Source organism: Camellia sinensis, chromosome 5, assembly GCF_055761805.1.
Source record: "Camellia sinensis isolate YWXY chromosome 5, ASM5576180v1, whole genome shotgun sequence".
NCBI lineage: Eukaryota > Viridiplantae > Streptophyta > Magnoliopsida > Ericales > Theaceae > Camellia > Camellia sinensis.
In genome coordinates, this window is record NC_138965.1 from 105,456,108 (window position 1) to 105,482,472 (window position 26,365).

Genomic DNA, 26,365 nt, shown 5'->3' on the forward strand with positions numbered 1-26,365 from the left:
GCCCGGCCCGTTGACAACGTGAATATTCACAATTGTCACATTGTCATTCACATTGATAAGAGTGTAACATTAGCCCGTGCCCCGTGGCTGCCTGAAACACGCCCACGGCCAATGGGCGGCCCGAGGCGGGCCCGGCCCGGCCTGTTGATTCACATTGACATGTGAATATTCACATTGACATGTGAATATTCACATTGACATGTTAACATTCACATTGATAAGAGTGTAAAATTGACTCGCGTTCCTTGGGCGGCCCGGGGTGGCCCGGGTTTTGGTCCGGGCCTACCCCGGGCCGCGGGCGAGCATCGGGCAGCGGACAAGTTTTACACTACTATCAATGTTAATGTTAACATGTCAATGTGAATATTCACATTGTCACGGGTCGGGCCAAGCCCGCCTCGGGCTGCGATCGGGCTTCGAGCCGCCCACGGGCTGCGGGCCAATTTTACACTCTTATCAATGTGAATGTTAGCATGTCAATGTGAATATTCACATTGCCAACAGGCCGGGCCCGCCCTGGCCCGAGGTCGAGCTTCGGGCTGCTCACGGGTCACAGGCCAATTGTACACTCTTATCAATGTGAATGTTAACATGTCAATATGAATATTCACATTGTCAAGTGGCCGGGCCGGGCCCGTCCCGGGCCGCCCACGGGCCGTGGACGGGTTTCGAGCAGCCACGGGGCGCGGGCTAATTTTACACTCCTATCAATGTGCATGTTAACATATCAATGTGAATATTCACATTGTCACGGGTCGGGCCAAGCCCGCCTCGGGCTGCGGTCGGGCTTCGGGCCGCCCACAGGCTGCGGGCCAATTTTAAACTCTTATCAATGTGAATGTTAACATGTCAATGTGAATATTTACATTATCAATGGGCCGGGTCGGGCCCGCCCCGGGCAGCGGGCAGGCTTTTGGCCGTCTATGGGCCGCGGGCCAATTTTATACTCTTATCAATGTGAATGTTAACATGTCAATGTGAATATTCATATTGTCAACGGGCCAGACCGGGCCCGCCCCGGGCCGCTCATGGGCCGCGGGCGGGTTTCGCGCCGCCACGGGACGGGGGCCAATTTTACACTCCTATTAATGTGAATGTTAACATGTCAATGTGAATATTCACATTGTCAACGGGCTGGACCGGGCCCGCCTCGAGCCGTCCATGGGCCGCGGGCGGGTTTCGCGCCGCCACGGGACGAGGGCCAATTTTACACTCCTATTAATGTGAATGTTAACATGTCAATGTGAATATTCACATTGTCAACGGGCCGGGCCGGGCCGAGTCGGACCCGCCCTGGGCTGCTGTCTAGTTTTATACTCTTATCAATGTGAATGTTAACATGTCAATGTGAACATTCACATTGTCAACAGGCCGGGCCGGGCCCGCCCACGAGCCGTGGGCGGGTTTCGGGCAGCTACGAGGCGCAGGCTAATTTTACACTCCTATCAATGTGAATGTTAACATGTCAATGTGAATATTCATATTGTCAATAGGCGCGGGCCGAGCCCGCCCCGGGCTGCGGCCGGGCTTTTGGCCGCCCATGGGCCGCAGCCCAATTTTATACTCTTATCAATGTGAATGTTAACATGTCAATGTGAATATTCACATTGTCAACGGGCCGGACCGGGCCCACCCCGGGTCGCCCATGGACCGCGGGCAGGTTTCGCGCCGCCACGGGACGGGTGCCAATTTTACACTCCTATTAATGTGAATTTTAACATGTCAATGTGAATATTCACATTGTCAACAGGCCAGACCCGCCCTGGCTCGCGAGCGGGTTTCGGGCCGCCCACGGGCCAATTTACATTCCTACAAATGTGAATTTTAAAATATGAATGTTTACATCATTAAATTGCTAATCGTTGAAAAAATATTTATAAGGGTATCAAAATTAAATATAAGGGCATAAGTGTCCAAGAAAATAGTGTAAATCAAGAAAATGGACTTTATGGAATAAAACTATACATACATGGGACTAAATGGATTAAAAAATTCCTTCATGGACTTCTTGGGTTAAAACACTTCTAAATTGGACTTATCAATAAAAATCTCATATAAGGTAGTTAATATAAAATAAATTATATGACTATTTTATCCTTCAAATAGAGTAATATCATCTTTAACTATTTTTATTTAAAAGGAGAGTTAAAATTTAAGATTAGCCATGTCATAATTAATAGATAAAGGAGTAAAGTGACTCAAAGGTTATCCGATTTTTTATTCCCTCACAATTCGCCCTAGCTACAATTTATTTCCCTCCATTTTCTTTGTCTGTAATTAATTTGCCCCTTTTCTTTTACTGCTCTCTCTCTCACTGTGTTCTCTCTCTAGCTTTGTGCCACCGCCGTAGCTCTCCTTTCACCGTTGCAAGCAAGGTTCCTCTCTCTCTCTCTCTCTCTCCTTGTGTGCATTACTTTCTCTAATTAGGAATAATAAACAAACCCCAAAAGAAAAAAAAAAATTGGAGTTTTAACAGAGTCCCAACTTATCCAACTGAATGCAAGTATTTTACGCACACAAACCCTAATTTTCTATTTGGTTGGTGAGAAACGGAAGGAAAATAATGAAAAATAAAGTTGTTGTCTTTAAGGTTTTTGTTTTAAACCAAATAAAGTCACAAGGCTTAGTTGTGTGGAATGTCTCATTCTTCGAATTCTTTTTTTTTTTTTAATTATTTTTTTATAGCAATCATAAGGAGGGTAAACTCAAAACCCAATCAGAGAATATAGAAGATGCAAAAATCAAAGATTCCATACAATTAATGTCCTAAGAGCGTCTCCAACGTTTACTATTTTTTTCATCAAATTTGAGTAAAAGCTTCAAGCGTTCCAACTGGAAAATTTTCATTTTTCATCAAATCACCGGTCGAGCGGAAATTTACGGGAAGTCTAAGCAAGTGAGAGGTTGTCCGGGAGAACAACCGGCTGCTCGTCCGGTGTACAGTCCCAGGCTATCTACAGTAATTTAATGAAAGGCTCTAGCCATCCTCAATTTGATACTGGTTTGATGTTAACATTGGAGCACGAAAACTTTATGTTTTTTATCAAATTTAAATTTGATGAAACAAAAGAGGAAGCGTTTGAGACGCTCTAACCAATCAAATATAGATGATAAATGTATAAAGATAAATAGATAGATAGATAGATGTAAGCCTAGACACACATACAAATGTATATATAGATATAAGAATTTGGGTGAAAATAGTTCCCCTTGCAATTGGTTTAGACATCATAGTATGTACCAAGTTGAAACCATAGTATGGCTGAGCATCCCTCTCGTGAATTTGTGCGCTTTGAGCCCATGTACTTGCAGCAATTTTTGAGCTTGAGCTCCTGTCAAGAAATTGTTGAGCGGGCCTTGCAGGAGTTTGAGTGCTCCGGCACTTGTTGAGCGCAGGTCAAGCTGTGTAAAAAAAAAAAAAAAAAAAACTCACATAACTTTTTAGGAATTTCCTTTGAAACTCAGATAATTGAATTCCGAGGATAGGCTGCTACCTAAATGCAAGAGAGATGCAAAGAGTGTTTCTGCAAGGGGTCCACACGCGTCATAAACTCGAGGGTAACCGACATGGAGGCAAGAACATGGTCAACTCCATCTCACTCTTTGAGCTAAAAATAAACTAAGCCCCAATTCCACAGCTTACAAACTCTGGAGGTTTTGATCACCGAAAATAGCTGATCTACCTAAACCTATCCTAACAATCTTATATATATATATATATTTGATAAGTATTATCTTGTATCTTAAGACAATTCAATGACCTACCATTTTTCATTTTGATCCAGGATGGCAACTTCCGGTGAAGATTTCTCTCAATTTGATATTTCTGTGGAGGTGCATACTGTGCCTCACTTCCATTTACATTCTCAGATATTGCTGTATTGTCTGTATGTTATGTTTGTAAAACTTTTATGGATGCAGGAAAAGGACAGGCTTGTTGCAGAAGTGATCCGATATGTCCTTTTTAAAACCCAGCAGAATTCAGGGTGCCCGATCAAAAGAGATGAGCTTACTCAACTGATTACTAAAAACTATCGGCAGCGGGCTCTCCCTGCTTTTGTAATCAATGTTGCCAAAGAAAAGCTTTTAAGCATTTTTGGATATGAAATGAGGGAGCTTCAACGGTCTCGCCCTTCAACAAATCAGGGCCGCTCTTCACAACAGAGTGAGAAACCATTACCACTTAATCTTTTGAGAAAATAATGTGTTACCCATAGCATGCATCTGCTGTGGAAGCCACCATACTCCAGACACCAAGCAGACCTTTTTTTTCACATCAGTATAAAACTTATTCTTTGCTAATTATTATTCAATTTTAAGTGATCATCTGCTTACTCACATCTTCTCTTTGGTTTACTTGGTTTGTAAGTATCTTGGCTACCATTCTAAATGCGAACATTATGACAAAGACACCTAGGCAGTAATCCCTTGCCTTTTGTCTATGTATACTCTTCAAGCCCACTGACCAAATGACCCTGTTAAAAAGGCACTGTTGGTTTCTGATGATCCATTGCATGACTTTATGCTTCTTGTTTTTACTTTTCTAAATGAATGCAAGTTATGTATGTTGCTCTCATAATCGTATAGCTGGATTCAGTTTGGGGATCAAAATAGGTTGTTTCAAAATCATTTTCAGTGAAGCATAGTTCAGCTTATTTAGCGTTGGCTTGCTTGAAGAATTTGCGTTGAAATTTGGATTATATTGTTATTGAATATCCAAATTGGTTAATTTGTTGATCTTAATTACCAAATTCCATTCATGAATGTCTCTATTCTTTAAAGATAAATGGTCCAAAACCAAAAGTCATGATGCAGTTCTTTCCTATGTAAAGGCTGTCATGCCAGTTCTGCATGTGAATGATAAAGGTATAGTTTTCTTCTAACACGAGGGGAGTAGAATGCATGCCACATATTCCTCAGTGGTGTCGTGCATTGGCTGGTTCGCTTACAATATAGTTTTTTGGTTAAAACTATTTAGTTGCATGTTTTATCTGACTGAATGTTTCACGCAGTTGGTTGAAGCTTATTAAACTTAAGTTACTTGTATAGACACTTCACTGCATGAGTATTCTATTTGAATCAGATTATTAAATTACACTTTGGTCAATTGTTGTTTGCACCACTAAGTTTCTGTTAATGCATGACAATTTATCTTGAACTGCCACTTCCACCACCACTTTAACATTCCTTGGAGATGACATTGGCACTTTCAAGTTTGAACAATCAACCTCCTAAAATGTCCATAAAGTCCAACATTACTTAATACCTTTATGCACCCTCTTGCAATCAGCAGCTGCGACTACCATGAATACTATCATTTCAGATGGCATCCTTTTTTTCCACCCCAAAAAGATAAACTGCATGCAATAGTAGAATCTCTTGGTTGGATTTAATTTTAATGTGAAACACGTCAAATAGCATAGAAAGTCCTTTACTTCAGTTATTTTCCCTAACCAATTCCAAATGAAAATCTGTAACAGGTTGTGTGTAATTATGAACCATTTGGATCATAGACATAACCATCTCTGGCATTGTACAGGGTATAGACAATTTTTTTTGGTCTTGGCTGTAATTGTGGTTTCTACATTTTACTTTTCCAGGTGTTCCTGATGCAAAATCCTATGTTATTATAAGTCAGCTGCCAGCTAAAGTGTATAAGAAATATGTTGAGGATGCAAATACATCGCATCTGACTGGTTTTACTTTCGTTATTATTAGTATCGTATATCTTGCTGGAGGCAAAATTCAAGAAGGTATGCTTTCTATGTGGATTCTCTTATTTATGTACATCTTAATCAATATTTCTTTGTTAGCAGAATGCCAGGATAGATAGCACAAATTAGAGCCCTGGAAGATTATTTATTGCATCCACCCTAGAAAATAAGACAAAACCTTGTTGAAATCCTGAATCTTATGGGAAGTTACTACTATATTTTTGGTGGATCACTGTGAACTGATTCATAAGAATTTCCAGCAAAGTTTGCCATATTAGATGGTTACTATCACCTAGTTAAATTTTTCTGATCTAAAATTGTAATATGAAACTTTATGGGCTAATCCCTCCTATCTTCTTATTTTGTTTCTTGTCCTAATCTAAAATGAAAGAGGTCTTTTTGTTCTGGTGAATGCATCACAGAAGCTCTTTGGCATCATTTGAGGCGGCTGGGATTGAGTGAAAGTGATGAAAGCCATCCAATCCTCGGAAACATCAAACAGTCTCTGGAGGCACTTGTCCAGCAAAGGTAAGAATTGCCAAATTGGGTAGATTTCTCATTTGGTGCTTCTGATTAATGGAATTCTTTACGCTGAATAGAATACCCCCACTTATCCTACTCTTGTATTGTTAGATATTTGCAGAAGGAAAAAACTAATGGACCTGAAGGCAATACTTTGTTTTATGAGCTTGCTGAGAGATCTTTAGATGGACCAATTAGTGAGAAAATTAAAGAATACATGTCACAGGTATTTTATAAATTTAGAGCTCAATGATTTAGTGGTTTTCTTTCATTGTTTATGTTCCATTTTTCATCTTCGGAATGAGTTATGTTTGGCAGCAGTAAATTAAGATGTTGTGTGAATGCAAGGCAGTAAGTACTTTAGGAATTTCCCGTACAAATGTTGCATATGCCTGGTGAGGGGGCAGTTTTCTATTGACTTTTGATGAACCTGACACTGACACACACCCGAACTCAACGACTATATGTAACTTAGTCGAGCAATGCTAGAGACTCCAAATGAGTTACCAAATATTCACAAGGGTGTGGATCCCCACACCCCTTGGGATCCACATGGGATCCACACCCATGTGAATATTTGATAACTCATTTGGAGTCTCTAGCATTGCTTGACTAAGTTACACATAGTCATTGAGTTCAAGCGTGTGTCAGTGTCCACACCCATGTGAATATGGATTTGGGTAGAGATTCGGAAAGGGAAATGGAAATGGAAATGGTAGGTGAAATGTGAATGAAATATAACTACATTTCACACCTTTTTTCTTTTTCTTTCCAAATCTCTTCTCAAATCCATGGATAGGGAAAATGTAAAGTTAGGTGAAATATGAATGAAATATAATATTTCACCTATATTTCACACATTTTTCCTTTCCCTTTCCAAATCCCTCTCGAAATCCATTAACCAAACACAGCCTAAGAGTCTCTAGAATTTTTGAACTTAGTCTATGCCACATTGTTAATATGCCCGTACTCATGTCTTTGGCATGGGAATGAATCTGTACCTTTTGTTTCCACTTTTTCACGGGCTGCTTATCTTGACCTTAATGGTGTCAGGTCTTCTTACTTACTGATGGACAATTTTAAAAAATGACAAGAATATTGGAGAACCATGAAATAATTGGTGATCTATGATTATCATTTCCCATAGTTTTTGCCCCCTAGTTCTTCAATATGGTCTTTAAGGAACTTTGTGATGGCAGGTTGTGCGAAAAGATGTCACTCCCGCAGAAGTTGATTAGTGTCCCCTTGCTAACTTATTGAAGGTACAATTTCACATTTCTAGTTTCTTGCCATGTTATTTCAAATTCTACTTTCTAAGGCTGCTCAAGATGTTTTATCAGCAGACTGATCAAAGATCATACAATACTTGATATTTGTTGCAGGTAGTTAAATATCGAGATCTTCAGGGTTGATGAATATGCTATGTAGAAATGATAGAAGCTATAACATGTCCGAACCCCTTTTATTTTTTTCTCTCTTTTTTTTTTTGTGTGTGTGTGTGTGTGTTGTTTTGCTGGGGCCATCTTGTGATGCAGTGTAGTGCGTTTTGTGAAAACAGAATTGCATCCTGTTTGAAGTGAATGATTGTATTTAAATAGTTGGTATACTTTATATTGTGTTTGGATTGGATAATTCTTGCAAGAGTTTGCTACATGTGGAGAATTTGGGAACTATTCAGATAACTGTCTGGTAGATTTATTAGTAATGTAGGACCATCATCATAGAATTTGTCCTTTTTGGGCAACCTACAGTAGGGATCACTAGTGCATGTAAAGTTTTAAATGTATTAAACTACACTTGAAAACTTAGTTTTAAGACGCGTTCAAGTTAATTTTGAATATGCTTGTAATAATTAGACTTCGTTTTTTGAATTTGGCTTTTTTTTAAGTTGGTCGTTTCAATTTGAGAGTGTTTGAGTTTGATAAGTTCATTTTGAAACCGATTTTGGTGATTCAAATTATTTATTTTTTAAAACTAATTCAGCAGAATATTTATGCAAAAAATTTAGTATAATTTGGCATCAGTAGTTATAAGTTTGAATTACATTCATGTTATAAAAAATAAATGGTTATTTTTAAAATTATGTTTGTCATTTATTTTTTAAAACAAATTTAATTTAAATATATAATTATACATATTTAATTATTTTAATTTTTGCATAAATATTGTATTCAACTGAATCTTAAGAAGTGGAACGGTTTAGACTGAAGTTGGTCCCAAAATAGGCGTATTAAGTCCAAACGTTTCTCTCAAGTTGAGATGATCAATTTAAAAATAAACTGAATTTTATTTTGTTTTGTTATTATTATTACTATTTATATGAGGATTCAAAATTTGTTCCTTTTTTTGTTTTGTATTGTGTTTTATTATTATTATTATTATTATTATTATTATTATTATTTATTTGAGGATTCAAAAGTTGTTCCGCAATTATTCATCTATTGCGTTTTCATCCAAATAGAGGGCAAGAAAACTATAATGGAAAAATGGCGGTTTAATTCAATATTGTCAAAGAAGTTAGAACACAGGTGTAGGTCAAGTAAATTAGCTTTATATATAAAATAGACAACTCTCCACTCTATCCTATCCTCCTCCCATATATATATATATATATAGTAACAGTTGACACACACAATACATGTGCAACTTCAATAAATAAATAAAAATTACTAAGGTCTTAATTTCAAATTCCACTCAATTCTCAATCTAAACTTTATTTTTTAATAAAGAAATGAGACACTAGGCATGAGGAGAAACAAAAGGCTTCAAGACACCAATTGAAGCCTTTATATAATAGTATATATGTGTGTGTGTGATCTTACATTGAAAACAGAAAATAAAGGCAAGGATGGGCAAACACAGGTGCAGGCTCAACTAGTCTCCATTGAAAATCAAAGCAAGCTAGCACTGATTATTAACCTCATTACCTTCATTAATTATTTGATGATGATGATGATCAAGCATCTTGTCTAAAAAAATAAAATAATAAAAAAAATGATAATACATCTGCAGTTCAGTTCCTGCACCTCAATAGTGATGGCAAGAAATTGCAATCCTGGAAGGTAAATGAAAGATGCTCTTTCTGTTCTTCAAAAAGAAAAAAAAAATGATTCCGGTAAAATTTGACCAATATGGGCAACTTTTATTATCCTAAATTTTCATTATGCAACAGAACGATCTTAATATTCATCCACTCCAAAAATGGGAGAGAGAGAGAGAGAGAGAGATCAGGGGAAAACATGGAAGGCTTTGAATTCTTTTGGTTTCCAATATCCTTTTGCGAATTCCCAACACTTTCGGCTTAAGAAAACATAAAACAAAAATGAGAAGCACATTCTCAACTATGTGAAAGCTTCGCGCTGTTTGATGGGTAGCTCTAGATCAGGCTCAACTTCGCTCAGAGGTGAAAAATACTGATCTACCATGTCCTTGGATACTTGTTCCAAATTCGGAGGGTTCCACTGCAAATTTTGAAGAAAAAAAAAAACATGAATAATAATCAAATTCTGCTAACAGTGCAGTTGAATGCAAATATTTTGAGGGCACAACATGCCATATAGGGTTTTGATACTCAAATGACAAGTGCCTATTATCCCAGAGCACACCCATCACTCCTGGACCATTCAATGCACGAGACTGGGCATCATGTCATGTTGTGAGATGTTGGGTCGTATTCATAACTCAATTCGTTTATTGTGTATTATTCTATCGTATTATTTTTGGTACGTGTTTAGTTAGTGTCGAATTAGCATGTCACATCAAGATTTTCACCCTTAGTTAAAAATACCATGTGTATGCAAAATTTTATTTTTTTCTCGACAAGTTAAATTTCATGAACTAATCTCCCATGGATGAAATTATTCATAAAAATATTTGATTTCTACTTACTTAGATTTTCCTAATTTATAAACTATATCCTATCATTATATTTTTTTTACTAGATTGACTCTAAAATAGTAGACAAAAAATAAAATATCTTAAATTAAAAAAAAAAAAAAAAAATTCATATTAGCCTTAAAATCTTACTTTGCATACTTTTTAATAAGATAGATGGACTTACATAAGGGATTCAAAAAATGTCAAGTCACTCTTCAGTGGAAAAAACATTAAAATGTGTAACTAATTTTTTATTAAAGGGTTATTCGTGTCAACTTCATGTTATATAGATTTGACACTGACTTGACCCGTTTAATATTCATGTTATTAGGTCAGGTCATATTCATGTCAAAAAATGATCAACTCTAACCTACTAAGTTTGTGTCCATTCGGGTTGTGTTCAAAATTCTCACCCCTAACTCCCGCTTATGGCAGGGTATGAGAGAGGTAGTAGATAGGCAGCTTTATCCCATTTTCTGTGTGGACGTTCATGCAACTCAAATCCAAGCCATAAGGTTGGGGGTGAAGAGCATTTTCCATCAAGGTAGGTCACGACCTCCATATATATATATATATATATATCATTTGATTATCAAAAGCTACCTTGCTAATACAATTTACATCATTGATACCTTGGGTGCCATGTCCTTGTCCACCACTCTTGCCCGAACCCCCTGACGAGGAAATACAAGAACAATATTTAGTTAAAAAGATCAAAGAATACTTTCCTATCAAGTCAAGCTCAAATGGTATTACTACCTCACAGAAGTCATTAGAAATCTGTTTAGAGATTCCTTGTAAGGACATCCGATACTCACGAACCAGGCACTGATCGAGAGTCTGAAATCTACCTTCCCGTATCTAAAACAAACATTAATTAAGGATCAAGACATAAATAAAAGTACCTTGTTAGAACCAAGCCGGATGAAAAACAAAAGGTACTTACAGATCTTAAGGAAACCTTCAAGCTTAATGGCGAGCAATGTTGTAGTTTCTTTAGGGTTGAAGTACACCAGTCATCATGTGTTTTCGCTGCCTCACTTTCCTGAAAAAATATTTATTTTGAAGCATTATTTTACAAAAAATTGAATGGTATAATTTCAAAGATTTTCCACTTTGTTTCCTCAGATTTTATCATAAATATATGGAAAATGGAATTAAGCAGTTTTTATGGCATAATGTTACTAAGCTTTCCAGGAAAAATTAAACAAAAAGGGAAGTTCTATTGGGACTGAAGAATTATGCAAAAAAAATCATATGCTTACCAGAGCATCGATGATTTCTTCAACTGTGTCATGGCTGAAACATTTGTCAAGTGTTTCAATCCTAAGAAAATGAGAGAATAAAGGATCAACTAAATTAAGATTGTCATAGACAAAATTTACTAAAGATGTTTATCCAAATGACAAGATCAAGAGTATGGGGATGGCAATTTAATTTTTGGTGGTTGTCTGAAAATTCTCGAAAGAACAAAGGCTTCATTAGACAAAGTGTCATCTGGCTCTAATTAACCCAGATGAAAGTAAAGCCAAAATAAATAATCAAAGTGTTGCTGTTACCAGTCCATGAACAAAGAGATGGAACAAAATGATTCAGGTCAATTTTGGAAGAAATCCAAATCCAAATCCAAATCCAAATGGCTTATCTAATGTGATTGGGATTGATTGATTGAGGCTCCATTTGGAAGCCCTTTGAAAACCACTAGTTCAATTTTTTGCTTGATAAAATTACTAGTTTAATTAGTTTCCTAGTGTTTGATGGAATAAAACAAAAATGGAGTCAACTTGAAAATGGAGACATCAACCCAAAAAATGCATATAAAAAGTTGAGTACAAGTAAAACAGGCAGCTAATGAAACTAAGAAAATCTAGTAATTCATTAGAATTCTCATAGATATTAGCAGTTCTTCCATCCTAAATCATAATAGGGGATTTGGTTCTACCATGAAGATAAAATCAATCCCATTTTTTTTCCAAAAGAAATTAAGGAAAATCATTCTTTAGAATACAAAACAGGAATAAAGATAGGAATTACCACAAACATTGATGATAAAAATATAAATGATGTTCTTTGAAATACCACAATGATGGCAGACATGATTTAAACTAAACTAATCACATTTGCTTCCAAAATGCCACCCCCAAAAGACGTAAAGCACTCACTTCAAATAGAACAAAAAACACAAAGCAGTCTAGTGATTACGGTTCCATATGATGTTAGAATGCCCAAAAATTATCACCTTTCACAAAACTACATCAGATGGTTCTTCAAAACTCTCTTAAAACACCATTTTGCCTACAGTAACCTCTAAAAGAAATTTCCTACCAAGTCAAAATTAATATAGTTACATCTATGGGAAAGAAAGAAAAGAAGAAAAGATTATACCTGTGAAGTACACTCGCCCTATCAGGATAGACAATATCGCCATACTTGGCTAGAGAAGTTTCAACAACGGAAGGATCATCGGTAACCAGTTTTCCAAGTTGTTCCTCAATTAATGGAAGCCTCTGTCAGTGAGGAGGAATTAAACAAAAAAAATAAAAGGAGAGAGAGAGAGAGAGAGATCAAAACTGCTATAAAGCCCAAAGAAACAAGTATACTGCAAGAGTAAGGCAAATGGTCCAGCGGAACTAACGGCAGAGATTGAATAGTGCGTAGCAAGTCCACAGCTAATCAATTCGACTCCATTCAGTTTGTCTCCCGTGAGAGCCAAATACTCCCCTACAAATTAAACACACATTACATTATAACCAGAGAAATCTTACATCAATTTCATTACCTCATGAATCAGATGGCCTAGCTAGTTTAGACAATGAATTATCAATGTTTCATTTGGTTTTTGTAAGTGAAGTAAATCAGTAAGGTGACAAGAAGGGCGGTGGGTCAAGTACACAGGATGCAGTTCAAATTTTACAGTCTCTATCATCAGCTCACAAATCCAGTCTGCCTTCACAATATCCAAAAATTCTGAAGGAACTAAGAAATGATTTAAATTTATCCATCATTAGAGACGTTTTAGGAAAGAGCAATTCAGATGCATATTCAACAGAACAAGATCCCAACAAATTGCCCTTATCTGGACTTGGTCAAGTTGAAACTCCTAAAACAAATCAAAATTAGATTCCCAGGCATATCTTTCCAAATTATACAACCACAAATGGTTCTTCTATAGTGTCATGACAATTGTACTAATTAAAACAAGTTGACAATGCGTAGAAAAATAAAATACAAGGCAAATTATAAAAACTAACCCAAGTGACCAGGTAGATGTGAGAGGTAAAATGATGCCCCAGCATCAGGATGGAAACCAATTAGTGTTTCAGGGGTAGCAAAAACCTGCATTTGTAAGGGCAAAATATAACAAAATCCCTCAACGGCTGGATTATATTCGAACAAAGAAAATAAATAGGTGAAATTGAATATTAACATCACCACAAAGTGGAGAAAATTAAAACTATCAAATTCTTATTCTTGAGTCCAATTTTTGCAAGTGATCGTATTGCTTCCACTAAATGAAAATGAAGTAAATACATGTGATAGGCAAACCATAAACCTATTGAATGAAAAGATGATAACTCAAAAAGCCTTTATTCCAATTACATGGGGTCAGTTAAACAAAAAGATGATGCCACGACCTGAATTCACAATAAACAAATAAAAATGGAAGTAAAATAGAAAATACCACGACCTGCATTACATGAGAAAAAGTTCAGGAACCATGATCATATGGTGAGAGACGAGTCCACATGCAGGGGAATCAGTGCAGTTAGTCCAAATTAGATCTTATGTTCTGAGTTTTTTTAATATGTTAATCGTAAATCAAATATGAAAACCAACCCCATTCAAAAATATATGTGGAACTTCCTCAAGCTTTGCAAAATCATTTACAGCTTACTTGGGCAGAGGAAGTGTACAACAAAACCACTACATTATCAATATAAACAACTAACAATAAGAAAAGGAAACAAATAATAATCACAAGAGTCTCTGATACATACAGTTTTGTCAGTTGCAACCTTGAATGTCCCAGGTATAGAAACCCCAGCTCCACCACCCATAGTAATCCCATTCAAAAGTGCCACCTATATGAAGATTGCAAACGTACTGCTGTAATTATAAAGGTTAACACTGTTAAATGAAAGAGATAACCCAGAATCCCATCTACATGATTTCTTTATCCATTCTATCAAGGGTCAAACCAGTAATAAACAGTAGCTTTTATATTCCCCTTCCCTTATCCCCCAAAATAATAACTTATACAGGCCATAAGAAGTTTAAGAAAAATTAGACTCCAATAAGAGAAAAAACCTGGAAAACATGTTGCTTTCAAGGCAGAGACCACCATCTCATGATCAGGTTTTAGTTCACGTCTACTTGAATTTCATTGTTTCCTTAAGGTGACATGCCAATGATCCAGTTTTATATGGGATTCTTTTGGGCCTTACATTATTGGATATTATTTACATTTGATCTTTATTTGGTTTATATAGGTTTACAAACATTGTAGTTTTATTATTATTTTTATATTTTTGGGTCAGGTCAGTATCAATTACCTTGTTGAGGTAGAAGATCTCTAATAGCTTATACATACAAATGTTAACCTTTCAAATTTGATAGAGATCAATTTACTGAACTTTCGAAAGTTTCTGAAACTATTTAGAATCATATCTGTATGATATAATCATAAAAGTATGTGATGCCTAAAGGATTCTAGAACTGACAGAAAACTACCCTAATTCTTCTTGCTCTTTTCTCATTCTCTACAAGCAGACCTTTTTGATGGTTACAATCAACAACTAATTATGTTGATTCTTGGACCTAAAAGCCTGCATCCATAAGTCTCACCCTTTGCCTACATTACAGGCATTTTCACTAAGACCCAAAATCCTAAAACAAGTGTTGTTCTGAAATTCTAGCAGTGTTTTCCCAATTTGCAACAACCAAGAATGTCCATACCAAGACAATTTCCTTAAGCCATTTAAATGTGGAAAATGCTACATAAATCCTATTTCTTGCCTCATTTTCTCACTCATAGACACATGTGAATGGTCCTATGTGCATTTATTGATGTGGGCCCCATTGCTTTGTGTCTTGGAGTGAGAAAATGAGGTAAGAAATGGGATTATGTATAGCATCACTCTTTAAATGGAACAGCCAATATAACAGAAACCAGACCTTTTTTTCTGTTTTGGTAAGTAGAAGTATTGGTCCTGTTTGGTAGCCACTTATAAGTCAACATATTTAGCTTATTTAATTAAAAAAAAAGTTGACTAATGGTAGTCGGTTGCAATTTTAGATTATAACTTATCTGACTTTTTCAATTTGTTAAGTCAAAAAAAAGTGAGATTTTCTTCAGCTACAATTCGTAGCTTTTTTATTTGAACCTCCTAAATAGGTATGGGCAAAAGAGACCCATCTCTTTTGCTTTAATTATAACTTTTGAGGATATCTTGCACATTTGCACAACAAAAAACTATGTAACAACTTATTTAACTAAATAGGTTCAACTTTTTTTTCACAGATTATGAAAAGCTGCGCCAAATAAATTTACAACATATTTAAATCTTTGAAACTAATAATTGAAAAAGCTATAATCATAAAAGCTAACTTATAAGTGATACCAAATGGGACCATTATAAAACAAAATGCAGAAAAGGGGGTGAACCCTGTACACTCAACCTGAATACTCTATACACCCATGGGCATGTGCACCCAAGAGTTCCGCCTAAAATCCTCTTTGCCTTGAATTGAAAAGCCTAACCCACACTTCTCCTTAAAATCAATGCATTAAGGAGAGGGAAACTGGAGTTTTATAACCAACACAGATGGGGCACCACCAGGCAGCAATGTGGGACACATTCCAACACACCCTCTTGGATCACAACATACAGTAGCCGGACAAATGGCACACCCGTCACAAGCCCAACCAAGCTCTGATACCAAATTGAAGCCCTTGGCTACCAAGCGAGCTTTAACAGAGCTATCAACTAGATACTTAATAGTGAATACCCATTTGCAACCCATATTATTCTCGCCAGACGGTAAAGGAACCAAATTTCAAGTATGATTCTATTCTAAAGCTGTTATCTCAGTCTGCATAGCCTCCACCCATTTTGGATTTTAAAGGGCCTCTAACACAGAACGAGGAATAGCCTTTGATTCAAACTTGTCAAGAAAAGAGCGATAGGTAAGGGAGACCCTGTTACGGAGAAAGTACACTTTTGACCTACTTCAAGATACTGGTATGTTGTAAACCAGCTTCTATTCCTATAGATCCCAATGTCAAGCTCACATAAGAGTTTGGCGAGTTGCTAGAGGATCCAGGCATGTATCAGCGTCTTGTTGGGCGTCTTATTTATTTAACTAACACTAGACCTAACCTAACATTTGGCACCTAATTTATTTAACTAACGCTAGACCTAACTTGACATTTGCGGTCAGTGTTGTTAGTCAATTCATGCATGCACCTTGTACAGAACATCTTGATGCGGTTCATCACATTTTGAGATATTTGAAGACCTCTCCTGACTTGGGATAATTCTTTTACAGCCGCTCCCAATCTGAGCTCTCTTGTTTCACTGATGCTGACTATGTAGGATTCAAAACTAATCGACGTTCTACTTCTGGCTTCTGTACTTTCTATAGTGATCATCTTATATCATGGAAGAGTAAGAAGCAGACAGTTGTTTCTAGATCTTTTGCAAAAATTGGTATCAGAGCTTTGATTAAGAGAGGTCTTAGGTTCAAGTCTATTCGTTAGCATTTGGTATTACGCCCCCGTTTGTTTGCTTATCCTTCTATTTGGTTCTCTGTTTGTCTCTCCACATGCAAGACAGGGTTGCACGTGAGGGAGGGTGTTAGATAGCTTGATATACATTGTTGGGCCCATTTCCTAACAACTTAGGCTTTTAGAAAAATTGATAACTTGACACCTTGAACTGACTCGCCTCAGACTGGTGACATGGCACAATGTCCACCACATTCCTACCAATGCTAGCTATCCACTTCTGAAAACCAATACCCCCGCACGCAACTCCATAGCATCCTTCCCATGCTCCACCGTCTCCCTCCATTTTGGCAGCCCATCAAAGATTTCTTCAACCAAAAAGCTATTCTTGACCCTACTTGAGCCCAAACCAAATTTGGAATGTCATTAGCCGTGCACTAAATTCAAATGGATGTTGTCTATAACGAACACTAGAGCCCACCAGAGATGGACCCTCTTCGTTGTGCCTTCGTCCACTACGATTTAGGCCCCTCACAACAAGCTTGCACAGCCCTAAGCACTTCCCCATCCCATAAGTCAATCGGCAGCCCCATCAATTTAATTTATACCTCTCTTATGTTCTCTAGTTGAGTCCACTAGCCTAATAGAACCATTTGGATCGCGAAATATTCATTGTTTGTCACAAAACACGACCAATCAATTCGAGAGAGGCAAAGATGGAACAAATAGTATGCTCCCACATATCAATCACTCTACCCTCATCAAGACCCTCGGAACTCTGGAAGCCCATTCTATAGTTCTCTCGTCTCCATCAAGTCTTGCTCCCACCCATGCACTTTGTCTACCGAACAAGGGGAAAGACCACAAATTCACATGAACCCTATAATCATATGTTTAGGGAATGACGGGGTCTCCAATTTGGTGAGATGAAAAGCGATTGCATGATTGCACAAGTGTTGTTGTTCGACCAAAGTGATGCATATAAAAGGTAGTAAAGATGAAACAAGTGGAATTCATATACAACGATTTCAAAGTAAATATAGGCCTCGTTGAGAAGTTAGCTATTTTAGTTGGCTTTTTAGCTATTTTATCCTAGTTAAAAAAGTTGTGTTTGGGAAGTTGGTTGGCTTATTTTTGTAGTTGATTTGATGGATGTGAGAGAAATGATTATGGTTTTTGATATAACATTTTGTTTCATTGGCTATTTTAGCCTATTTTGTCTTGGTTGGCTATTTTAGCCAAAAATACTTTGCCAAACAAGGCCATAATGTCAAGCATCTACAGATCATGGATCTCATGGAAAAATGTCTACACATGACCGTATTAAATGGACAATTGTGAATAGTGAAGTATTGTAAATGAAAACAATAGCCAACTATACATTTCAACCTTTAATGCTTTGAAAGTAATGAATACTCACATGTGGCTTCAAATATGTACCTAGGAGGTATATAAAACTATATAACGTTCTAAAAAATTCCTTACAGTCTTCTATGTTCCCTGCAAAGAGTGAAACAAAGATTATAAGATTCTTTACAAAAGAGCATCAAGTTTTTCAAGTCCAAAAAACACACAGATAATGTTGTAAAGTAAGAGTAAAGCATCTAATACCAGGTATTATGCGGAAGCTATTACTTATGGCTATAATGAGAATACAAATGCTAATATTGATGTACAACATATTTGACTCATAATTATAGACTAACAAGGAGATTTACAAAGGCTACTTGCAGGTTGTGACAAAAGGAAAATATTATAGAAGAGGAGACTAGCCATGAGATACGTCATTATTTGTTTTGTGATGACACATTTGCGAGCAATTGGAGGATGGGAATCATTCAAAATCTCGTGATATAGAACATATGGGTACTCTTCTAATCAAGTACTGGGATTCCATTCTCCAGTAAGAACTCAAATCACCCTAGTTTGAAACATCAAGCAACATGGCATTAGTAGGAATGTTGAGTATGCCATAAATGACTCCTTACTTCACTGTTCATTCCAAATCAAGCTATCAACATTCTCTGGATGGAGAAGCAAATCTCCAAAAGCCTGCAACAGATTCTTTTTCCTCCTCTGCCTTCTTTTTTCCATTCAACTAGTAAGTAAACACTAGTTTCACAATCCTTTTGATGATCTACTACTTGTTTGAAGGAAATACATTTGTAGATCTGCTGAATGGCACACAAATTCTCCTCAACAATTTGTTAATAGAAATGGCATGAATTTGAAGTAACACATATATAGAGGGAGGGTGTATATCCAGTTCAAGCTTTCTTTTTGGGTGTGTTTTTAATAACATGGTGCTTTAAGGTGGAGAGAGAGAAAGAGAACATGAATTTGAAGTAACACATATATAGAGGGAGGGTGTATATCCAGTTCAAGCTTTCTTTTTGGGTGTGTTTTTAATGACATGGTGCTTTAAGGTGGAGAGAGAGAGAGAGAGAGAGAGAGAGAGAATGTCACCCTCTTTTAATACTTCTTTTTTCTTCAATGGCAAAGATTTAATATACATACATATGGGTTATTTTTGTTCTTAGGATATTAGCTCATTTACCCCTAAATGAGCCATAGGGAAGCTTCCTAGCTACATAGACTTGTAAGACAAGAGTGACTATATACTGCTTAACCCATGTAATTCATCTAAAACTTTGATCCTAGATAAGATTTTGTTTAATTAGTCATATCCACATCATTTCCTACTGATAATATATAATTTTTAAGTAATATATTTTTCTTACACGTTTCCAAATATATATATAGTTATCCATTTTAATTATCTCGTATCTAATTTCTAGTATTGTTTGGTGAAAAGTGAGATATCATTGAAAGATAATTGTTTGAGACGACATACTGATTCTTTTATTAACGCTTTGATCCTCCCTAGTAAATTCATATAGTTGCTCCATATAAAATTTTCCTTTTTCTTATTCAAGAATGCATCTTCACATCCATTTGGCTACAAGCTTTACTATCACTATATGAGATTTTATTTGAGTAATCTATCCCTAGCTTTTGCATATAGCCTTTTGCTACAAGCCTGGCCTTGTAATTATATAAAGAACCACCAGAGTTTAGATTTTTTCTTCCTTGAGAACTCATTGAATTATTCCCACACTTCAGTCTTATTGATTGAGTTTATTTCGTCTTCCCTCACCTTAGCCATTTAAATGAGTCCAGAGCTGCCATTGCTTCTTTGTAATTTTAAGGCTTACTATATCCTTGGCAAACAAAACCTAATGATCTTTAAGCTTGGAAGGGGAAGCTTGCATTATCTTCATCTCACTAAACATGCCAATGTTTAGAAGATTTTTTTTTCCTCTTGGGGCTAATGAGATACTTGTATTTGCAGAGGTACTTCTCCTACCCAGAGGACTAACTTCTCCTGCCATTGTTACTATTAATTTGAGAGTGTTTCCATGCTCAAAATAGCAACGTTTTTCTAGAGGACTAACTTGTTTTGCCTCTTCTACAAAATTGTATCTCTGCTCTAGCCGCACTCACATCTATCCTATTCTGCAAAGTAAATCAAATGTGGCACATAAGAAGTTCAAAAATGAGCAAATTTAAAGAAAGGGGAAAATTTGGAGCTTGGTTTGAGAGCTGATAAACTAAAGATTGAAGGGGCACAACACAAGATCTTTCACTTCAAAAAAGTAAGAGGGTCACTGTCACCTCTCTTAATAGACTTATTTTTCCCTTTCTTTCTTTCCTTGTTTCTATATTTCATCTCTTCTTTTCTTTTTCTTTTTTTCAGAGAGTGACCTCTCAATTCTCATAATATAATATTCTATCAATATTCTTCTACTCGAACTTGCTTTAATTTTAGCAGTATTTTTCTCTCTGTTTTTTTTTTTTTTTGGTATGCAGTTTCAAGGTATCCTAAACATGACCTATAGTGTGGTCTATGGGTTGCACTTGCACCTCCATTAATGACATTTAATTGTGAACTTCAGTAGGTCTATAGGAAAAATGTGGACTCCCATTTCCACTAGAGTTAGGACTAAAGCCTACATTTGTTTTTCTTTTCTTTCTTTTTCTTTTTTTTTCACTATTAAGATTACTTAGAAGTTAAGGTCAGAAGCTTTTACAGCTCTCTTAGTGCTGTGAGATACAGTTTTAATCTTATGTGATAACAACAGAATCCAACATGATGTCTAACTTCTGTTGTTTACTTAAACATTTTGTATTTTATTGGCCTTCCGACCTTCCAATCAAATTTGTTTCCATCTCTACTCCCTCTTTAAAATTCCATTTTTAGGAGCCCAAAGCCTTCCCCTCCACAAACATCCAACCCAGGCCCTAAAAGAACACACCACACCCTAATTATTGTCTCCGAAAACTGTTCCAAGCTCATAACAATCCCGAAATATTTGTCTCATGTATTTGTTTTTTTTTTGGTGGACACAATAGTCTTACCCTTCCTTACAATTGTAAAAACCAATAGTAGTTTCAACTTAATATATAAGAATCGGGTGCACTTTCCCATATCTTCCATAAAACTACAATCCTATAACCCATGAAGCACGGACTCAAACATGGGGACACGCCACGGACACGCACTGGACATGCCATTTGGCGTGTCCCTTTTCTTTTTCTTTTTTTTGGTAGGGGACATGAAAAGTCCAAAATCAAATACCTAATCCGAAGAAAGGGAAAAAGAAACCTAATCCAAAATCAGAAGAAAAATAAATAAATAAATAAATAAGAGAGAGAGAGAAGAGAAACGAAGAACCTGTTCGAGGAAGGCATTCGATCGATCTCTCCATCAAGCTCCATCTCCATCGAGCACCATCTACAGTCTAGTAAGTCTCTCTCACCTCTCGTCTCTCTCTCTCTCTCTCGCGTTGATCGTCGTCTCCCTATCTCTTCTTCTGTCATTGTCGTCTCTCTTTCTCGCTTCGTCTTCTGTGTCATTGTCTCTCTCTCTCTTTCTTGTCGTCTCTCTATCTGTTTTTTTTTAACTAGTCATCTCTCTCTCTCTCTCTCTCTCTCTCTCTCTCGTTTCCATCCTTCGTCTATCTATAATAAATATACTATTATATATCATTTGTCTATCTATAATAAATGTATAATAAATATATTATATATTTCTTTAAATCAGTTTTTTTTTTTCTATTTATTTATTTAAATGTAGTGACTTTTATACATATATTTGAATGTAGTGACTTTTATATATACATTAAATTAATATTAGTTTTATTAATTTTGATTGTTTGGTAACATAATATTAATTTACATGGCAAATACATTTATATTTATAAATAAATAAATAAATTTGCCATGTCCGTGTCCCCATTTTTTTGAAATTATCGTGTCTCGTGTCCATGTCCGCGTCCGTGTCCGTATCAGTATCCGCGCTTCATAGCCTATAACGAAAGCCCTCCCAAATCTGCCTCTCCTTGTGATCATTTATCCGAGAGCAAAGTAGTCAATTTTGTAATCTCTAGCTCATCTAAATTCCTTGTTTCCCTCATTTTCCCATACTACATTGAACTTACATTCTGCATTGTGCCCCCACAACACCCCCTTACCTTTTTTGTAATATGTTGCACTCTTGTTTCCCCAAAAAACCCTAGATTGTGTACCGTACTGTTACAACTTACCCTACCTGGTTTCATTTCCTAAAACTCCATAAATGACAAAGTACAAAATCTCATATTCCATTACGTCACTGTTTCAACTAATTACATAAAGCTATAACTCTTTTACATGGGGCTTTTGAATTATTTAAACTTTCTAGAAAAGCATAACTTAACTATCAAAAATACAATTAACTGAATGTTAAAAAAAATTGTTATTTGGTCTTAATAGAGAAAATGAATGCTCCTTACCTTCATTTATTAAATGGCATAGAGTAACAATATCACCACCAGCACAAAATGCCCGGCCACTTCCCTTCAAAAATAAAAAATTATGTTCAAGTTGCTTCTACCATAAATTAGCACATGTAAACAAAAAGAAATCAATAGCCAAGTGTGAGAAGAACGACCCAATTACTATATCATCAAAAACAGATTACCTTCAACACCACAAAACCAATGTCAGGGTTATCTTCCCAGGATTTGTACAACTTCTGTAACCTTGCCCCCTGGACACCACAAACAAAGATCTCATGACTCATGCATACAATGGACACAAACCAAAACACTCAAAGAACCCAGATGATAAATTTTGAGATCTAACCCATTTCAGATCAAACACAAGCTAAATAGATACTGACAATGTAGGGGTGAAGGGACTGAAGACTGATAGCCCAATACCCCCAAGGGACTCTTTAAATGAGACATGTTCGCTATTATAGTTAGCATTATCATATTTTAGTCACTCCAATGGGCTAACTATTATAATAGCTATTTTAACAAAATTCTTCAATGCTAGGTACATTTAAAGAGCCTTGGGAGGCTCTTTAAACAGTGTGTATATAAATAGGTAAAATAAAGATTAGTGTTGGAGTACACAAATAAAAAAAGGAATTAGGAAAAATAAAGAATTACCTTTTTTTATATTTTAGCTAGTAAAAAATGAAGAGTATGGTTGGAGTCTCATTCTCTGACTTGACCACACTTCTCCAAAACCTAACTCACAAGCATATCTCCAAAGCCTTTTGTTTCCCAAAAGGACCTGATTAAAAGAATAAAGCTTGGTAGCTCAAAATTTTCGAGGCTCGATTGGCCCGAATTGTAAAATGACGTCGTTTTGCTTCTCTTTTTTTTTCCCTCTCTTTTCTCTGAAACAAGGAGAATTTTTTTTTCCTCTATTCTCTGAAGCAGGGAAAAGAGGGAAGAGATTCTCTGAAACCGGGAAAAGAGGGAAGAGAGAAGGAAGAGAGAAGAGGCGATGCGCGCCGGTGATGGCACGACGGTGGGTCTCTTCCTCCCTCTTCTCTCAACAGATCTATGTGTGTATACACGTAGATCTATGTGTGTATATTGTCTCTGATTTGGTTTTGATTTGTGGGTTTGTTTTTTATTTTGATTTGTATACACAGATCAGTTGTTGTGGGTTCATTTGTGGGGGTTTTTTTTAATTTTGATTTGTATATATACATAGATCAGTTGATTTGGTTTGGAACTTCATTCTAGTCATGTTTGAGAGAGAGAGAGAGAGAGAGAGAGAGGAAACTGTGTAGAAGGCAAGGAAGGGAAAGGAAAAACGAAAAAAATAAAATAAAAATCGGGCCATTCGAGCCCTGGTTTTTCGAGCTACATAGCACGATTGTGATTAAAAAATTGCAAGCCTCTAACCCCTAAACTTGTCCCTTGCTCTGGCCCAAATAAAATCCCTTTGCAGTTTGTCAAACCTTTATGCTATTGAAGACATGAAATAAGTAGGCAAACTTAACAAGTTGCTCTAAATCATTGTAAGTCTTCTGCTTTTGAATAATATTGCATTTTCCATCATGCCGAATGCCTCCGAAATCTTTTAATGATAAAGAGTCCCAAACATTCCTTGCCTGAAAAAGGGTCATACCAAAGTAAAACCAAGATAAGTAACTAGCTAGGATTCCACCTTGCAACCCAGTAACGACACTAACTCCTCTACATTAGAGACATCCCTCACTAAATGAATAATTGAATTTATATTCATGTGTATTATATATAGTTTTGTGTGAAGAGATATATATATGTATATATATATGAGAGGGAGATTTGTGCCAAACAATGGGCCGAGCTGAGCCAACACGGAATGTGGTGTTGGGTCGGGCGAGAAGAACCTGGGCCACATCGTTGGGCTAGATTGGGTCCGCGCTAGATGCAATGCTAGTGCAAGACTGCGGTTGTCCAAGATGCGTTTGGCCGAGTTGGACCAGCATGGAATATGGTGTCAGGCCGAGCTAGATTCACACAGAATATTATGTCAGCCGAACCCGGGCGAGCTGGATTAGCCAGTAGGCACCACTTCCCCAGCATTGAGGTCCAAGGCTGCGGAGACATGTGACGACCGAACTGCATCCTGTTCGGTCTACTATCACCGAGGCAGGCGGTCCTTGGGATCACGGTGTGCAGCCAAGATGTCGCACAGCGCACCTACCCTCGGTCTATGCCGGGCGATCAGGGCTTTGTCTGAGCGTATTACTCTTGATAGACCGGTCTGATTTAGCCCAGCATTAAGGGGTTGACGCAATGCGGGGTGTTCGCAAGTAATAGCCCGGTCGGGAATTCCACGTGGGCCAATAAAGAGAAGAGAGAAACCCACTCCTGGTATGCATCAATACCGTTTGGTAGTGTGACAAACACTGTTTAGAGGTTTTAGTCTCTACACGTGTTAGACGTGTATAGGAGAGCACAGCCGCCTGTCCAGAGAAGGACAGCAGAGGTAGTGCACCCACAACTTCTGAGGCTGCATGGCCAGCCTTGAAAAGGAGGAGCATACAGACGTTGGAGGTAAGCAATTTGGTGCAACTCTCTCTCTTGTGCTCTCCCCCTTCTCTCTTCTCCCAGCAAGCTAACTTAACCATCGGAGGGGGTTTTCCGACAAACCCACCCTCCAGATAGCTCACCTTTGTTTTGTTTACCGTACGACAAAGTTCTAAGGAAGTGCGATGAGCTTGGAAGCAAGGAGGTACGGAGCGAGACGAATATTTCTCTCCCGTACAATATACATCCATAAATCTTAGATATCTTGGTGAAACTTTTGGGTACTTGGGAAACATACTTAGAAAGAAACAATATAGATAAATTTTATAATAAATTTATTCACATTTTTGGGTCTTCATTGAATTTTGTTTACATTAAAATCTTTTCAAGCAAGTACCAAAAAGATTGTATAGAGATATAAGGGGTAAGAAACAGACCACAGCAGTGTTGAGGGCATTGAGAACAGAGGGTCTATTGAGAATTGCAGTTCTGGACCAACCTTTCCCTTCAACTAGAACCTGAAACAGTTCAAAGAGATAAGAGGGGTTTTAAAGAGAGAGTAAAAAGGGGCATGTGTGTGTGTGTGTGAGAGAGAGAGAGAGAGGGAGAGAGAGAGAGAGAGAGAGAGAACTCACAATACCGTCGAGATCATCGCTGAGGGCATTGTTGGAGGAGAGAGAGCTAAGGCTTCTGCAGTAGCCAGAGATGAAGCTAGAGCTGCGAAGACAACGCTTGATTAGAGATGCCGACTTGAAGCCGTGCATTTCTCTCTCTACTTTCCCTCCCTCCCTCTCTCTCTCTCTCTCTCTCTCTCTCTGGCCCAACTCCGAATTGGAGGTGGTTCTTGCTTGCTTTCTCAGTGATGATGCGTTGTCAACTTGTGATTATTGTGATTAATGGGGTGTGTCCCTGTTGTTTCTTTCATAGTTTTTTGGGGCAACTATTGTCATTAGGTTTTTTTTTTTTTTTTTTTTTCAATTATGCTAGAGATTTAAATAATTTATTAAATTTTTTACTAAACCTCTTATATCGTGTGAAATTCATACACGTGTGAGTTTATATAGATCTTATATCCATGCGAGAGGTTTAGTGAAAAATTTGGTTTAGTAAAAAAATTAATAAACTATTTAAGATCTATAACGCTCTTTCTTTTCTTTTTTCTTTTT

The 26,365-nt window shown here is 37.0% G+C and overlaps 2 protein-coding genes across 3 annotated transcripts; one reads left to right on the forward strand and one right to left on the reverse strand.

Moving 5' to 3' along the window:
• The first annotated feature begins 2,121 nt into the window (after window positions 1-2,121).
• Window positions 2,122-7,868, forward strand: LOC114258912 (melanoma-associated antigen G1-like protein). The gene is made up of 8 exons (XM_028198915.2): window positions 2,122-2,375; window positions 3,786-3,834; window positions 3,922-4,165; window positions 5,601-5,753; window positions 6,137-6,242; window positions 6,348-6,462; window positions 7,436-7,498; window positions 7,619-7,868. Exons 2-7 carry the CDS (start codon window positions 3,787-3,789, stop codon window positions 7,472-7,474), a joined length of 705 nt encoding a protein of 234 aa, XP_028054716.2. The 5' UTR covers window positions 2,122-2,375; window position 3,786; the 3' UTR covers window positions 7,475-7,498; window positions 7,619-7,868.
• A 1,489-nt stretch (window positions 7,869-9,357) lies between these two features.
• Window positions 9,358-26,112, reverse strand: LOC114258911 (3-hydroxyisobutyryl-CoA hydrolase-like protein 1, mitochondrial). Of its 2 annotated transcripts, none has more exons than XM_028198913.2 (14): window positions 25,835-26,112; window positions 25,637-25,717; window positions 22,862-22,930; window positions 22,674-22,737; window positions 18,260-18,339; window positions 14,111-14,194; window positions 13,364-13,448; window positions 12,748-12,833; window positions 12,498-12,619; window positions 11,378-11,438; window positions 11,059-11,157; window positions 10,872-10,973; window positions 10,745-10,786; window positions 9,358-9,697 (listed from the first exon to the last, which is right to left on the reverse strand). In XM_028198913.2, exons 1-14 carry the CDS (start codon window positions 25,961-25,963, stop codon window positions 9,578-9,580), a joined length of 1,224 nt encoding a protein of 407 aa, XP_028054714.2. In that variant the 5' UTR covers window positions 25,964-26,112; the 3' UTR covers window positions 9,358-9,577. The 2 variants fall into 2 exon arrangements, with proteins under 2 accessions (XP_028054714.2, XP_028054715.2); XM_028198914.2 differs by having other exon boundaries at window positions 25,840-26,085.
• Window positions 26,113-26,365: the final 253 nt, after the last annotated feature.